This window comes from Dipodomys merriami, unplaced genomic scaffold, assembly GCF_024711535.1.
Source record: "Dipodomys merriami isolate MVZ:Mamm:240054 unplaced genomic scaffold, mDipMer1.0.p SCAF_57, whole genome shotgun sequence".
In the NCBI taxonomy this organism is placed as follows: Eukaryota; Metazoa; Chordata; class Mammalia; order Rodentia; family Heteromyidae; genus Dipodomys; species Dipodomys merriami.
The window spans coordinates 4,689,910-4,705,269 of NW_027206146.1; the positions used below are offsets into that span (position 1 = coordinate 4,689,910).

At 55.4% G+C, this 15,360-nt stretch overlaps 1 protein-coding gene across 6 annotated transcripts in view; it reads right to left on the minus strand.

Annotated features, from left to right (window-relative positions):
• Myh14 (myosin heavy chain 14) overlaps positions 1–14,682 on the minus strand; it is a 52,016-nt gene extending 37,334 nt beyond the window's left edge. The window contains exons 1-6 of one of the 6 annotated variants that reach the window (XM_070000907.1): positions 14,649–14,682; positions 9,407–9,811; positions 1,390–1,546; positions 644–671; positions 444–546; positions 171–194 (exon numbers count right to left, since the gene is read on the minus strand). In XM_070000907.1, coding sequence (XP_069857008.1) covers positions 171–194; positions 444–546; positions 644–671; positions 1,390–1,546; positions 9,407–9,808 — 714 coding nt within the window. In that variant the 5' untranslated portion in view covers positions 9,809–9,811; positions 14,649–14,682. Of the gene's footprint in view, positions 1–170; positions 195–443; positions 547–643; positions 672–1,389; positions 1,547–9,406; positions 9,815–13,090; positions 13,161–14,648 lie in introns of those variants that run through there. The other 5 variants (XM_070000908.1, XM_070000905.1, XM_070000909.1 and 2 more) reach the window with 5 other exon arrangements.
• Between the last annotated feature and the right edge of the window lie 678 nt (positions 14,683–15,360).

Here is a 15,360-nt window from a genome sequence, read left to right on the forward strand (position 1 = left end):
ACACAGTAGGTCCACCAGGAGCAGCACTGTGGGTCCCTGCCCGTGTGCACACGGGAGGACCACATCCAGTGGCAGCACAGCCCTAGTGTGGCGTGCACACAGTAGGTCCACTGGAAGCAGCCCTGTTGGGTGTCTGGCTGGGTGAGTGGAGATGACTTCCTGCTACTCACATAGGACATGGTGCTGACGGAGGTCTGAGGAAGTCAGAACACGGACACGGACCAGGACACGGACCAGGACACGGCACATGGAACATGGACAGACACAGTGAAGGGGGGCAGGGCACGGGCAGGGGCGGGCCTGCGAGGCCTCAGGTCTGGGCTCCCTGGGGACCCTCCCCCTCCCCACCTGGGCCTGGGCAGCAGTGATGGGGGGTGCACAGCCCCAGGAAGAGTGATGTTATGGATGGCAGGGCCCCGGAGTCCCAAAGCTGGGTAACTTACGGGGACGCCCGGCTCCTTCCTGCCCTTGGGCGAGGATGCCACATGGGCCAGGTACTGGATGACCTTCTTGGTGTTCTCTGTCTTGCCAGCCCCAGACTCCCCGCTACGGGAGGGAACAAGGCGCCAGGTAAGCCCCTGCCCTGCCCCTTCCAGAGCGGCGCCCAGCCTCTGCCTCCAGGAAGTCCTCCGAGATTACTCACGTGCAGAGAATGGACTGGTCCTCACGATCTGAAGGAGACAAAGTGGGGACATGTCACCTGTCGGCGTCTCTCAAGCAGAGCACCTTGCAAGATCCTTCTGGGGCCATTTAGCTAAATGACACTTCCAGATTCTAACACAACACCCCAACTAAACCTCCAAATATTATAGCTGTTAATTATGTAACTTTGTGTGTGTGTGTGTGTGTGTGTGTGTGTGTGTGTGCTGGTCCTGGGGCTTGAACTCTGGGCCTGGGCAGTGTGTGTGTGTGTGTGTGTGTGTGTGTGTGTGTGTGTGTGTGTGTGTGTGTGTAACTCTGGGCCTGGGCAGTGTGTGTGTGTGTGTGTGTGTGTGTGTGTGTGTGTAACTCTGGGCCTGGGCATTGTCCCTGAGCTTCGTTTTGCTCAGGGTTGGCGCTCTACCACTTGAGCCACAGTGCCACCTCCAGCTTTTCTTGAGTGGTTTATTGGAGATAAGAGTCCCATGGACTTTCCTGCCCAGGCTGGCTTTGAACTATGATCCTCATATCTCAGCCTCCTGAGTAGCTGGGATTACAGATGTGAGCACGGGTGCCCGGCTCCCCTTGTATAACTTTGCCAGGGTTGGCTCGCACATTATAAGGTATGGGGCAGCTCCTCCACAGTGTGTAACTTCAACAACAGCCTTGGGCTGTGTCCCCTGCAGACCCCTGGAGGCCAGAAACCTCTCTCTCCCCCCCCAAGCCCTGCAGCGCCCAGCCCATGCTCACCTTGCAGCATGCTCCGGTATGCGCCCTCGGTCACGGCGTAGACGTGGGGTGGGACCTCGTGGCGCTTCTTGCCCCGGTACATCTCCACGATGGCCTCGGTGTAGATGGGGAGCTGCTTGTAGGGGTTGATGACCACGCAGAACAGGCCGGAGTACGTCTGCGCCAATGAGAGGGGAATGGGCCTCAGGTGTGCAGCATGAGGGCCACACATGGCGGAGCGGGCTACGCACCATACGGGCTCCACACAGCCACACGGGCATTTAAATGTCTGGCAGGAAGAGTTTGGGAGCTAGAGAGGAAAGCAAGCTGGGCACTGTGTCTCACACCTGCCATCCTAGCTACTCAGGAGGCTGAGATCTGAGGATCGTGTTTCAAAGCCAGCCGGGGCAGGAAAGTCCATGAGACTCTGATCTCCAATGAACCACTCAAAAACCGGAAGTGGCGCTGTGGCTCAAGTGGTAGGGTGCCCGCATTGAGCTGAAGAGCTGAGAGACAGCGCCCAGGCCCAGAGTTCAGACCCCATGACTGACACACACAAAAAAGACAAACTGCACAAATGTGCTGTGTGTGACCCACCCCAGCCTCTGCAGCCTGACTCCGGCCTGGTGAAGGAAGGGAAGGACCTAATCCCGGGCCACCTCACTAAAAAGGGACCTGAGAGGGTTTTCTGGTCACCTTGGTTTCCTGGAATGCCTCTGGAGACTGCTTAGGGGCTCTGCAGGAGCCTGGGCACCTGCCTACAGCTCAGACACACTGAGGCCCTACTGTGTGTGTATGTGTGTGTGCGCATGCGTGCATGAGTGTGTACATGCCCTGACACTGGGACTTGAACTCAGGGCCTAGGCACTGTCCTGTGGCTTTTTAACTTAAGACTGGGGTCCTACCACTTACACTACATTTCTGATCCTGACTTTTTAGAGATAAGAGTCTTACGGACTTTCTTGCCCAGACTGGCTTCAAACCCCGATCCTGAGATCTAAGCCTCTTGGGTAGCTAGGATGACAAGGTGAGACACCATTACCTGGCTGGCATGATATATATTTTTTTTTTGGGGGGGTGTCGTGGGGCCTGAACTCTGGGTCTGGGTGCTGTCCCTCAGCTCTTCAGCTCAAGTTAGCGCTCTACCACTTGAGCCACAGCGCCACTTCCGGCTTTTTCTTTTTGCTTATGTGGTGCTGAGGAATCGAACCCAGGGCCTCATGCATGCAAGGCAAGCGCTCTACCACTGAGCCACCTTCCCAGCCCTGGCATGATATTTTTTTTTTTTTTTGGTCCGGTTGTGGGGCCTGAACTCTGGGCCTGGGCACTGTCCCTCAGCTCTTCAGCTCAAGGCTAGTGCTCTACCACTTGAGCCACAGCGCCACTTCCGGCTTTTTTCTTTTTGCTTATGTGGTGCTGAGGAATCGAACCCAGGGCCTCAGGCATGCAAGGCAAGCGCTCTACCACTGAGCCAACTTCCCAGCCCCCTGGCATGATATTTTTGAGATTAAAATTCTCAGTGTACTCCAAGCTGGCCTCAAAGTTTCAATCTTCCTGCGTGGTTAAGATTATACGCATGCCATACCATGCCTGGAATCACACACTCATTGAAGGAAATGCTGAACTTCGGGTTACAAGCATGTGAAAATGAAGCTTTTTGTGTCGTTATTACATTAATTTCCAGGGTCCCTCAGATTCTGTTCACACAGCTGTGAGGGCTGGATTTGTGACTGTCACCATTTAAGAACTAGTCGCAGGCTGGGCGCTGCTGGCTCACACCTGTAATCCTAGCTACGCAGGAGGCCAGCCCAGGCAGAAAAGTTGTCATGAGATTTATCGCCACCAGAAAACTGGAAGTGACACTGTGGCTTAAGTGGTAGAGTGGCAACCTTGAGCAAAAAAGCTCAATGCCCAGACCCTGAGTTCAAGCCTCATGACTGTTTTAAAAAAGAAAAAATAAAATAAGAGAAAGAGCCAATCGGACTCAAAAGGGAGGCAGTCACATAGCAAAGGAAGATGCTAGCAGGAGCTAGGTGGGTACACTAGCCAAAATGTTTGATGCTTCTTGGCTCACCTAGTTAAGTACTTAACCATTCATTATGAAGCCAGTAAGCCATTTACTTAATTAACTCGTTAGCTAGTTGGTAGTTGGCTACTGTATACTCCAGACAAGCCAGGTACAGTGAGTCATGCCTAGAATCCCAGCTGCTTGGGAGGCAGAGGTGAGGAGGATCATGGGTCAAGGCCAATGTGGACAAAAAGTTAGTGAGGCTCCATCTTAGTATATAAACTGAGTATGGTGGGGCAGGCCTGTTATCTGAGTTACTTACGAGACATAGGAAAGAGGATCTGGAAGGGGCTGGGAAGGTGTCTCAGTGGTAGAGTGCTTGCCTTGCATGCATGAGGCCCTGGGTTTGCTTCCTCAGCACCACATAAGCAGAAAAAGCTGGAAGTGGGGCTGACACTCAAGTGGTAGAGCGTTAGTCTTCAGCAGAAGAGCTGAGGGACAGCGCCCAGGCCCAGAGTTCAGGCCCCACGACCAACCAAAAAAAAAAGAAAGAAAGAAAAGAAAATAGAAAAAGCCGAGTGCCAGTGGCTCCCGCCTGTCATACTAGCTACTCAGGAGGCTGAGATCTAAGGATCACGGTTCAAAGCCAGCCCAGGGAAGGAAAGTCTGTGAGACGTTTATCTCCAATAAACCACCAGAAAATGGGAAGTGGCGCTGTGGCTCTAGTGGTAGAGCGCTCGCCTTGAGCTGAAGAGCTGAGGGACCTTCCTAGGCTAGCACAAGGAAAGGAAGGAAGGAGGGAGGGAGGGAGGAAGGAAGGAAGGAAGGAAGGAAGGAAGGAAGGAAGGAAGGAAGGAAGGAAGGAAGGAAGGAAGGAAAGAAGGGAGGAAGGAGACAGTCAGACCGAGGCAGGGCGCGGCTCCGCTTCCTGGGCTTCAGCTTCTAACAGGTGGCGTGGGGCCGACAGGAGCAGCAGGACCGGTTTTCCGGGTGTCTGCCTGCGCCTCTCAACGGGAGGGTGGGGTGCCCAGACCGCATTCCCTGCCGGGGTATCTCATGGCTGCTGGCGCCCAGGCCCCTGCTCCTGGCTGGACGGGGTGCCCCCTCCACAGGCACCCCCAGGCCAGCCACACCCGCTTCCCAGGGCCGAAACCTGAGCCAGTCAAGAAAGGGGGGCAGCCTGGTACAGAGAAGGTTGGGGGACAACGGAGTTGCTGGGGTAACCATGGCAGAAGCCGGGCTGGAATGATCTGGAAGGGCTGCCTGCCCGCCACCGCCCCCCTAGGCTCCAGCAGGGGCTGAGCCCCCTCTTTACAAGGCAGGGAGGATTAAGGAAGAGAAAGGGTGGAAAGCAAGCAGGCCAAGGCGGGGCCCCAACACTGAAATGTGGGCCACCTGGGACCAAAGCCATGCCAGCCCGCCAGCCCGGCATGGAGGCCTGACGGGGCGTTCACCGGCTGTGGGGGCCCGGGCAGAAAGGATCTGCTTTCTTGGAGCCTCAGTTCCCAGCAGTACCGCCTAGAAGGGCTTAGAAGTGCCAAGAGCCAGGAGGGACTCCCTAAAAAGACAGAAGTCCTCAGCAATTTGGGGTACGGGAGGGGGGACTGACATTGAATTTCCTTGAGCTGAGCAACTCGACCCACAGGACCAGCAGTGGATCAATCAGCAAACCCAGGGTGGCTGGGGCCCCCAAAACCTAGCATGTGCTTAACGCATCAGCCATGATAGCGGCTGGAGTGACCCCAACCTGACAGCCATGCGCAGATGTGAGAGAATGAGGCCATGAGGGATGGAACGTAGACCCAAGGAAGCAAGTGATCACAAAGTTCTACTCATCATTACTGGGGCCTAATTTGCTTCCTGTCTCAGCTTCTAGAATCTTCTCTCGGGCTGGGAAGGTGGCTCAGTGGTAGAGCGCTTGCCTTGCATGCATGAGGCCCTGGGTTCGATTCCTCAGCACCACATAAGCAAAAAGAAGCCAGAAGTGGCGTTGTGGCTCAAGTGGTAGAGCACTAGCCTGGAGCTGAAGAGCTGAGGGACAGCGCCCAGGCCCAGAGTTCAGGCCCCACGACCGGACCCCCCAAAAAAAATAGAATTTTCTCTCTCTCTCTCTCTCTCTCTCTCTCTCTCTGTCTTGCCCCCTCCCTCCCTCTCTCTTTCTGAGGCCTCAGTTCACTGGCTCTCTTGCTTCAGCAGCTACTATCTTATGTCTTCTGAATAATCTTCCTAGTGCTGTGCTAAGGTCCTGGGGTCTGGAGTCAGGCTAGCCTGGGTTCAAATCCAGTCGGGTCGTATTCCTAGCTGTGTGACTTTGTCCAAAGCCTGTTCAAGCTCAGTTCCTCCACCTGCAGAACACACAAGAGTGGGCACCCTGCCTGGAAGCTACATACATTCAAAAGTTTATTAAAGGGGCTGGGAAGGTGGCTCAGTGGTAGACCGCTTGCCTTGCATGCCTGAGGCCCTGGGTTCGATTCCTCAGCACCACATAAGCAAAAAGAAAAAAGCCGGCAGTGGCACTGTGGCTCAAGTGGTAGAGCGCTAGCCTTGAGCTGAAGAGCTGAGGGACAGCACCCAGGCCCAGAGTTCAGGCCCTACAACCGGACCCAAAAAAAAAAAAAAAAAAAAAAGTTTATTAAAAAACTAAAGGATGCTGGGCACCAGTGGCTCACACCTGTAATCCTATGTACTCAAGAGGCTGAGATGTGAGGATCGCAGTTCAAAGCCAGCCTGCGCAGCAAAGTCTGTGAGACTCTTATCTCCAATAAAACACCAGAAAACCAGAAATGGTGCTGTGGCTCAAAGTGACAGAGTGCTAGCCTTGAGTAAAAAAGTTCAGGGACAGCTGGGCACGGATGGCTCACGCCTATAATCCTAGCTACTAAGGAGGCTGAGATCTGAGGATCAAGGTTCAAAGCCAGCCAGGGCAGGAAAGTCTGTGAGACTCTGATCTCCAATGAACCACTAGAAAACTGGAAGTTTAGCTGTGGCTCAAGTGGTAGGGCGCTCGCCTTGAGCTGAAGAGCTGAGGAACAGCGCCCAGGCCCAGAGTTCAAGCCCCACAACTGACAGAAAGAAAGAAAGAAAGAAGGAAAGAAAGAAAGAAAGAAAGAAAGAAAGAAAGAAAGAAAGAAAGAAAGAAAGAAGGAAGGAAGGAAAGAAAAAGAAAGAAAGAAAGAAAGAAAGAAAGAAAGAAAGAAAGAAAGAAAGAAAGAAAGAAAGAAAAGAAAGAAAAGAAAGAAAGAAAAGAAAGAAAAGCTAAGCTAAAAGGTGGCCAAGTGTTGGGGTGCCACGCTGGTCTCTCCGGACCAGGGATGGGGCTCAGGCAAGAAGCTTCTCTCCTGCAGCCACTGCAACCTGGAAAGGGGGTGACCCCATCTAGGAGCAGACAGCCCTGAGTTCAAATCCCATTTCTGATACCACAAGCCAAGTGACCCCCAAATCAACCCATCACACCTGAGCTAAGTGAGCCTGGGCAGGCAGGGCTGGACAGACTCCCAATGTGCGGCCTGACCTGCTGTTTGGGCCTCATTCAGGCCCCTGCTCACTCCACATTCCTGGATGGCAGGTGGCATCCACAGACCCCGGCGTCTAGGTGAAAGTGGAGCAGCCAACAGCTCTCAGCATGGTGCCCAGCACAACTTGAGAGCTCAGTAAATATTTGCCGGCCACTTTTCCTCATCTCCACTGTTAAGGCCGGCATTCCTGGACAATTTCTCTAACCCTGCATCTTGCCCATTAAAGCCACCCTGGACACTTATTTAAAATAAATAAAAAATAAAATAACTCATGTCACTCCCCTCCCCCAGCACTCCCCCCATACACACACACACACACACACATACACACACACACACACACACACACACACACACACACACTGCCCGCTTATTTAAAATAAATAAAAAATAAAATAACTCATGTCACTCCCCTCCCCCAGCACTCCCCCCCCCCCCCCCCCACACACACACTGCCCGCTTGGTTTCTGAGGTAAGGTGTCAGATTCTTTTGGAATCCCCAGATGACGCAAGCCAGGTCTGAGAATACCTGGCCGCTCCCATCTCTTGGTACTAATGATTTAATACTGAGCAGACCGCAGGTGATGAATGCAGAGTGGTCTGTTCAGACCACCTCAATCAATCCTGCTATCATCAACCCCATCTTACTTTTCTTTTTCTTTTCTTTTTTATTTTTTAATCTATTTTTTGCTTTTTTTGTTTTTGGTATGGTCGTGGGGCCTGAACTCTGGGCCTGGGCGCTGTCCCTCAGCTCTTCAGCTCAAGGCTAGCGCTCTACCACTTGAGCCACAGCGCCACTTCCAGCTTTTTTCTTTTTGCTTATGTGGTGCTGAGGAATCGAACCCAGGGCCTCATGCATGCCAGGCAAGCGCTCTACCACTGAGCCACCTTCCCAGCCCCTATTTTTTGCTTTTTTTGAGACAGCATCTCCCTAGGCAACTCAGGTTGTCCTACACCTCTTGCTCCTCCTGCCTTGGCCTCCCAAGTGCTAGGATTGCAGTTGTATACCACCATACCTGGCTATTCTCATCTTACCTTTCTTTTCTTTTCTTTTCTTTTGTCGGTCATGGGGTTTGAACTCTGAGCCTGGGCACTGTCCCTCAGCTCTTCAGCTCAAGACTAGTGCTCTATCGCTTGAACCACAGCACCACTTCTGGTTTTCTAGTGGTTTATTGGAGATAAGAGTCTCACAGACCTTCCTACGCTGGCTGGCTTTGAACTGTGATCCTCAGATCTCAACCTCCTGAGTAGCTAGGATGACAGGCATGAGCCACCGGCACCTGGCCTGCCTCACCTTTCTTTAAGCCTGTACCCTGACTACCTGAGTGTGCCAGTTCTCAGTGATGCCCTTGTCCCAGGTGACCATTTCTTGATTTGTGAAACAGACATCACTCTCTTTCTTTGCAGTACTAGAGTCTGAACTCAGGGCTCTGTGCTCACTGGGCAAGCACGCCACCACTTGAGCAAGAATCCAAGTTCTCAATTATTTATTTATTTTGTTGATCATGGACTTGAACTCTGGGCCTAGGCCCTGTCCCTCAGCTCTTCAGCCCAAGGCCAGTGCTCTACCACTTAAGCCACAGCACCACTTCCAGTTTTCTGGTGATTAATTGGAGATCAGAGTCGCATTGACTTTCCTGCCCAGGCTGGCTTTGAACCTTGATTTTCAGATCTCAGCCTCCTGAGTAGCTAGGATTACAGACATGAGCTGCCAGCGCTGGCTTCAAATGTTTTATAATGATAGTTAGGTGGTGCCAGTGACTCACACCTGTAATTCACTGAGGAGGCTGAGATCTGGAGGATCATAAGTTCAAAGCCAGCCCAGATAGGAGAATCCACAAAACTCCATCTCTAACGAACTAGCAAACAAACAAACAAACACACAAGGGTGTTTGAAGTATGGTTCAAGTGGTAGAGCTTATAAGTCACTGAGTTCAAGCCCTAGATTGGGGGTAGAGAGAGAGTTTTTTCTAGCAGGGCACGGGTAGCTCACGCCTGTAATCCTTGCTACTCAGGAGGCTGAGATCTGAGGATCACAGTTCAAAGCGAGCCTGGGCAGGAAAGTCTGTGAGACTCTTATCTCCAATAAACCACCAAAAGACCGGAAGTGGTGCTGTGGCTTAAGTGGTAGAGCGATCGTCTTGCGCTGAAGAGCTGAGGGACAGGGACCAGGCCCAGAGTTCAAGCCCCACAACTGACAAAAAGCAAAAAACAATTTTTCTAATTAAATATTTGCTGAGTCAACGTCCTGGAACTTGTGATGTTGGCATGTCAGATTCATTGTTACCCCTCTGGGCCTGGGGGCCTTCTGCACATAAAAATGAAGATCCTAAACAAATTCTGCTCTGTCTGAGGCCATGGGATGAATAGACAGAGTTTGTGTCATTTCCTATGCTTGTCCATTGACATTAATTAGGATGACAGATAACACCAACTACATGGGGTGCTGATGTGGCCATTTAGAAGGCAGCCCGGGGTGGCAGGGCCCTGGGGGGGCTGTGGCAGGGACACTCACGTAGATGAGCCCGGAGTAGTAGCGCTCGCGCAGGTTGTGCAGCACGGAAGCCTCGTTGAGACAGGTCAGCTCAGCCATGTCCTCTGCCTTGCTGAACTTGGGCGGGTTCATTCGCTGGATCTGGTCCCTGGGCAGCCGCAGCCGCCGGCCGCTCTCAGCCAGCTCCACCTCAGCCTCCTCCTCGCCCTCATCGCGCAGTGCCGCCGCCTCAAACCCGTGAAGCTCCGAGGGCACCCACACCAGACGCCGCGCAGTCCACTCCACCTGCGGGCCGCCCCCCGCCGTCGGTCCCCCCGAGCCCCCACTGCGGGGCGCAAACAGGAACGGCTGGGCCGCCTCGGGCACTGGGCCCGGCCTGGGGGGCGCCTTCCGCCCGGGCACAGACAGGGTCACTGCTGCCATGGTCTGCTGAGAGAGAGAAGGTGTGTCAGGAGCGGGCAGCCTCTGTCCACCTGCATCGCCCTGCGCATCTGCACAACCTGAGCTCAGAGGCCATAACTCCCTCCAGCCCTGCCCCTCACCTATCCACCACCATCCTCCCATTCTCCACCCACCATCCACCCATCATCCTCCACCCACCATCCACCATCTACCCACCATGAACCATCTACCCACCATCTACCCACCGTCCTCCCACCATCTTCCCACCCTCCACCCACCATCCATCCATCATCCATCCAAACATCATCCGCCCATGCACTATCCATCACCCACTCAAAAGCCATCCACCCATCCATTCATCCATCCATCATCCATCCACCTATCATCCATCCATCCACCCATCTGCCCATCTACCCTTTCATCCCTCCCTCTGTCCATCTACCCTCCATCTATCCACCCCAGCCACACATTGATCCACTAATTACTCAGTCCATCATTCCATTCCCTCACCCATCTACCCATTCGTTCATACATTCTGCAACTTAGCTAGGGGTGCTGACCCTGGTGCAGAATCCCAGCTCCTCAGGAGGTTAGGGCAGGATAGAGAATTCCAAACTAGCCTGGGCAGAGTGAGGGAGAGCCCATCTCAAAGCCAGAATACCTGTGATCTTAGCTACTTGGAAGGCTGAGAACAGAGGATGGAAGTTGGCAGAAAAGGAGGTCAGCCAGACTACGGACCCTAATGGTCTTCCTTTCTGTGCAACTCTGTGTGTGTGTGTGTGTGTGTGTGTGTGTGTGTGTGTGTGTGTGCGCGTGCGCACATACTGGAGCTTAAACTGGGAGTTGAGGGTTTTTTTTTTTTTTGCTCAAGGCTGGTGCTCTACCACTTGAGCCACAGCTCCATTTCCAGTTTCTTTGGTAGTCAGTTGGAGATGAGAATCGCTTGAACCAGGCACTGATGGCTCACACCTGTAATCCTAGCTGCTCAGGAGACTGAGAACTGAGGGTGGTAGTTCGAAGCCAGCCAGGGCAGGAAACTCTGTAAGACTCTGATCTCTAATTAACCACCAGAAAACCAGAAGTAGAGCTGTGGCTCAACATGAAAAGCACAGTAACAGCGCCCAGGCCCTGAGTACAAGCCCCATGATTGACACACACAAAAAAAAGTCTTTTGGACTTTTCTGCTCCAGTTGACTTTGAATTGTGATCCTCAGATCTCAGCCTCCTGAGTAGCTAGGATCACAGGTGTGAGCCATGGTACCAGGCTCATTGATATTTTTTATATTCAGAGCAAATGAAATCAATCTGTTTGGGATTTACTAGATGAAAAATCATTCAAATGTTCTGTTGTTTTTTCAACATGGCTTCTAGAAAAATTTAAATGCACATTTGGCTTGTGTTCTATTTATGTTAGACAGTATGCTCTAACCCTTGGAGACAGATAAAAAGATAAATAAGTAAATTGAAGAGGATGCCATATGGCAAGAAATACCAATAAAATCAATCCAAGCAAGGGAGGGGAATGTTAGGACTCAGGGGGTACTAAGGTTTTATTGGGGTGGCCAGGGAGGGAATCTCATCATACAGCACTTTTACATAACAACCTGGTAGAGTGGAAGAGAGAAAACCACAGGGGTGCCAGAAGGAAAAGCACTCTAGATGCCTGTGCAAAGGCCCTGGGGCAGGAATGTGCCTCCTGGTTTGGCACTGAGAACCTTGCAGGTGTGTGATGGTGAGGAGGAGGGTGGTAGGTGAGGTATAAAGGACACTCTTTGCCTGTAACCCCAAGGAACTCCTGAGGGGGACCTGACTCTTATCTGAGATCTTTTAAGAGAGTCTGGAACCCGGGACATGGGCCACGCCTCACCCTCCAGGGACCACAGACACAGAACCCAGCAATTACCAGGCCACCTGGGAAAAGTCAGGGAAAGTTCCTGCGTGGGGCTTCTCTACTTGAGAGGCCCAGCCCTGATCTCCACTGCCTCAGAGTCCCCAAGGCTGCCCCAGTCCCCTTGGCTGCTGGCCAAGGATCACCCCAGGCCTCATGTGACCTCAAAACACCCAGAATGAGCCCCATCCCCCGGACTTTATCCCCCACTTCCTACCCAGCCCTGTGGCCTTTGACCAGGAAGCATTTAAAAATTTTTGCAATCACCCAGTCTTACACCTCCCTGCAGCAAGGGGGTGGGGGAGCAGTGTCCAGCCTGCTCCCTCAGACCCCAGCCTCCTTTCTCAGATCCAGGGGTCCAGGCCAGCCTCTTCCTCTACCCGCTGCCCTGCCCTCTTGGACAGCATGTGTGGGGTTCTGGGTGGCCCAAGCCAGAGCCCGGCACTCTGCTTCCCGCCCCAGTGCAGAGACAGCGCCAAGCTCATTACTGTCCCCAGGCAGGTGAGAGCACTGCCCTGGGAGGGACGCTGCCCAGGTGAAAGGGAAAAGGAGCCAGGGATCCGCCCCTGGGCAGGGGTTGGTGCTGCTGGCATCCAGCCTCTGACCTGGGCTTTCTGCTGACACCCAGGCGTCCTGCCCAGCCTCCTCCCTCAGACCCAGGGGTCCGGACCCCAGCCTCCTCCCTCAGACTCAGGGATCTAGGCTCCAGCCTCCCTCAGACTCAGGGATCCAGACCCCAGCCTCCTCCCTCAGACCCAGGGGTCCAGACCCCAGCCTCCTCCTCAGATTCAGGAATCCAGACCCCAGCCTCCTCCCTCAGACCTAGAGGTCCAGACCCCAGCCTCCTCCCTCAGATTCAGGAATCCAGACCCCAGACTCCTCCCTCAGACTCAGGGATCTAGGCTCCAGCCTCCCTCAGACTCAGGGATCCAGACCCCAGCCTCCTCCCTCAGACCCAGGGATCCAGACCACAGCCTCTCTCCTCAGACCCAGGGGTCCAGACTCAGCTTCCTTCCACAGACACAAGGATTCAGACCTAGCCTCCTCCCTCAGACACAAGGATCCAGACCTCAGCCTCCTCCCTCAGACCCAGGGATCTAGCCCTCAGCCTCTTCCCTCAGACCCTGGGGTCCAGATCCCAGCCTCCTCCCTCAGACCTACGGACCCAGGCCTCAACTTTCCTCCTTCAGACACAAGGGTGGAGGTCCCAGCTCTCCTTCAGACCCCGGGGTTTGGACTCTAGTTCTCAGCCCCGGGCTCAGGAGCGCGGCCTCGCGGCTCTGTCCTTGGGCTGACTATACTGCTGGGTCCCCACCCCGCCCCCCCATGCAGGAGCCCACAGCCCAAGCCCCATCCCCCCAAGACCGAGCGCTTCTGCGGCCACCGTCCTCCCGGCCCCGGGCCCTGCTCACTACCTGGGGGTGCCGTCCAGAGCGGGAGTCGGGGAGGGGGCGCGGGGATCCCCGTCCTTTTCCAAGCACCCAGGTGCGGCCACCTCTGCGGTCCAGCGCGGGGCGGGGCCTGGCGCGCCGCCGGGCGGGGCCTGGCGCTGACGTCAGCCTGCACCTGCGGGCCAGGGGGCGGGACTCGCCTGGGGCGGAGCCGGGCAGGGGAGGGGCCAGGCCGGGGGTGGGGCCGGGAGGGAAGAGCCCCGGGCCGCTTTCCACCTGCCCCCTTCCCCCCCTCCCCCACATATTCTGCGATGGGCAAAGGTCAAGGCCCCGGACCAGAGGCCCCAGGATTCCCGCGATTTGAATCCCGCTCTGGCTTTCTGGGCCTCAATTTTAAACCCCTCTGGGAATTGCGGCGCAGGCGATTAATAAAACACGGTGGCGAAAGGGGCCCGGCCCAGCGCCTCGTCTCTTAGTCCCTCTGTGCCTCAGTTTCCCCCACCCTGAAAGTAAAGTCATGCAATCCACAGAAAGAACCCAAGAAGACGACAACATGTTATTCTGGACTTCTGGACTTGTATCTCCCGGGGACTGAAAAGAGCACCAAGCGTCCCCACGTGTGGCTGGTTTGTTGTGGTTGTGGTTGTTTGGTACCCGTCTTGGAGCTGGAACTTGGCGCCTGGGCGCTGTCCCTGAGTTTTTCACGCGAGGCTGGCGTTCTACCACTTCAGCCACAGCTCCACTTGTGGCTTTTTGCTAGCTAATTGGAGGTAAGAATCTTACGGATTTTCGAACCGCCATCCTCAGATCTCAGCCTCCTGAGTAGCTGGGATTACAGGCGTGAGCACTGGCGCCGGGCTGTGCCCAGTTGCTTTTGTGCTCGCTGAAAACAGCCCTTCGTGTATGATAGGATGATCTTAACTGCCCCACCCACCCCGGCCAGAGCACGGCTCCATTCCTCTGATGGGGAAACCGAGGCACGGAGTGGTGAAGAGATGTTCTCAAGACTCATAGTGAAGGCTATGCAGAGCTCAAGGCCTTGAGTTCAAATCCCGGGCACTCTCCCTGCCACACCCGACCCTGCAGCCACCTCTGCTCTGTAAAATGGGTACACTGAGAATCCACCTGGATTTCAGTCATGAACTGGACAGCGCCAGGGTCCAGGGATCGCAGTCGTCCCCTCACCTCTGCCCCACCCCGGAGGTCACGACCAGAGAAACCGGACTCAGTGTGACCCCGGGGGCGGGGGCCTGGGGCAATGACTCAGGTAATAAATCGTTCCAGGGCCCAAAGGCAGTTTCAGTTTCCCCTGTGTCGAATACTCCCGCGACGCCAGCGAGGCCCCCGACCCGGCCCCGCACACAGTAGGAACTCGGGCACACAGTGGGAGCTCGGGTGCTGGGGTGCCGACCCCACTCCCCCGCCGCAGTCCCTCCGGGCCCTAAGGTGAGCGTCCGCGCCACTGCCCTTTCCTGGTGGCCGCCGAGGCCCGGACCGCAGTCCCCCGGCTCCACTACCATGGGCCGAGCCCCTTCGGCCGCCCCCCGCCCCGGCGGGCTGCGGGCGCCCCCCGCGCACTCACCGGCTACCGGGCTGTCCTGAGGCTGCGGCCTGAGGAGAACGAGGGGCGGGCCCTCCGTGACAGCCCCGCCCCCACGAGCACAGCGCGAGCCAATCAGCGCCCGCTGCGGCAAGCTGTAACCCCGCCCCACGGGGGGCAAGCAAGAGCCAATCAAGAAACGCGGCAAGTGGACAAGGCCAATCAGAAGTTCGCCGAAGGGTGCCAGCCGTGGGAAAAGGAGCCGTCCCGAGGGAGGCGCGGCAGGCAGTGCGCTTGTGGGTGGGACCCGAGTCCTGATGGGCAGCGAGTGTGACCAATGAGGAGGCGCAGAGACCGACCGGGGTCCGGAGGCCTAAGGGCCCGGGTGAATGGGCTGCTTTGTGCGCCGGGCATGAATGGGGGCCTTTGTGCCGGCCGGCGTGGGGCGCAGGGGGGCCCGAGGCCGGAATGCCTGTTTCCCCCGGGAGCTGGAGGGCAGGAGACGCGGAGGGAGAAGCAGTCCGATCTTAGGCTCCCACCCACCCGGGAGGGGTGGGCGGCGATGCCGCCTCACGGGGCAGACTCTTCGGCCCTTGCCCCAGCGCCACGGGCCTGGGATTATATCGGGCGGCGGACGCCTCGGAGCTGAGGATCTGGAAACGTCTAGATCTGAACTCAGAACCTGGGTTTGTGGGGAGGGGACAGAAAGACACCCCAAGGTTGTGGAACGTAGGCTGCCCTGGACCCCGGTAGT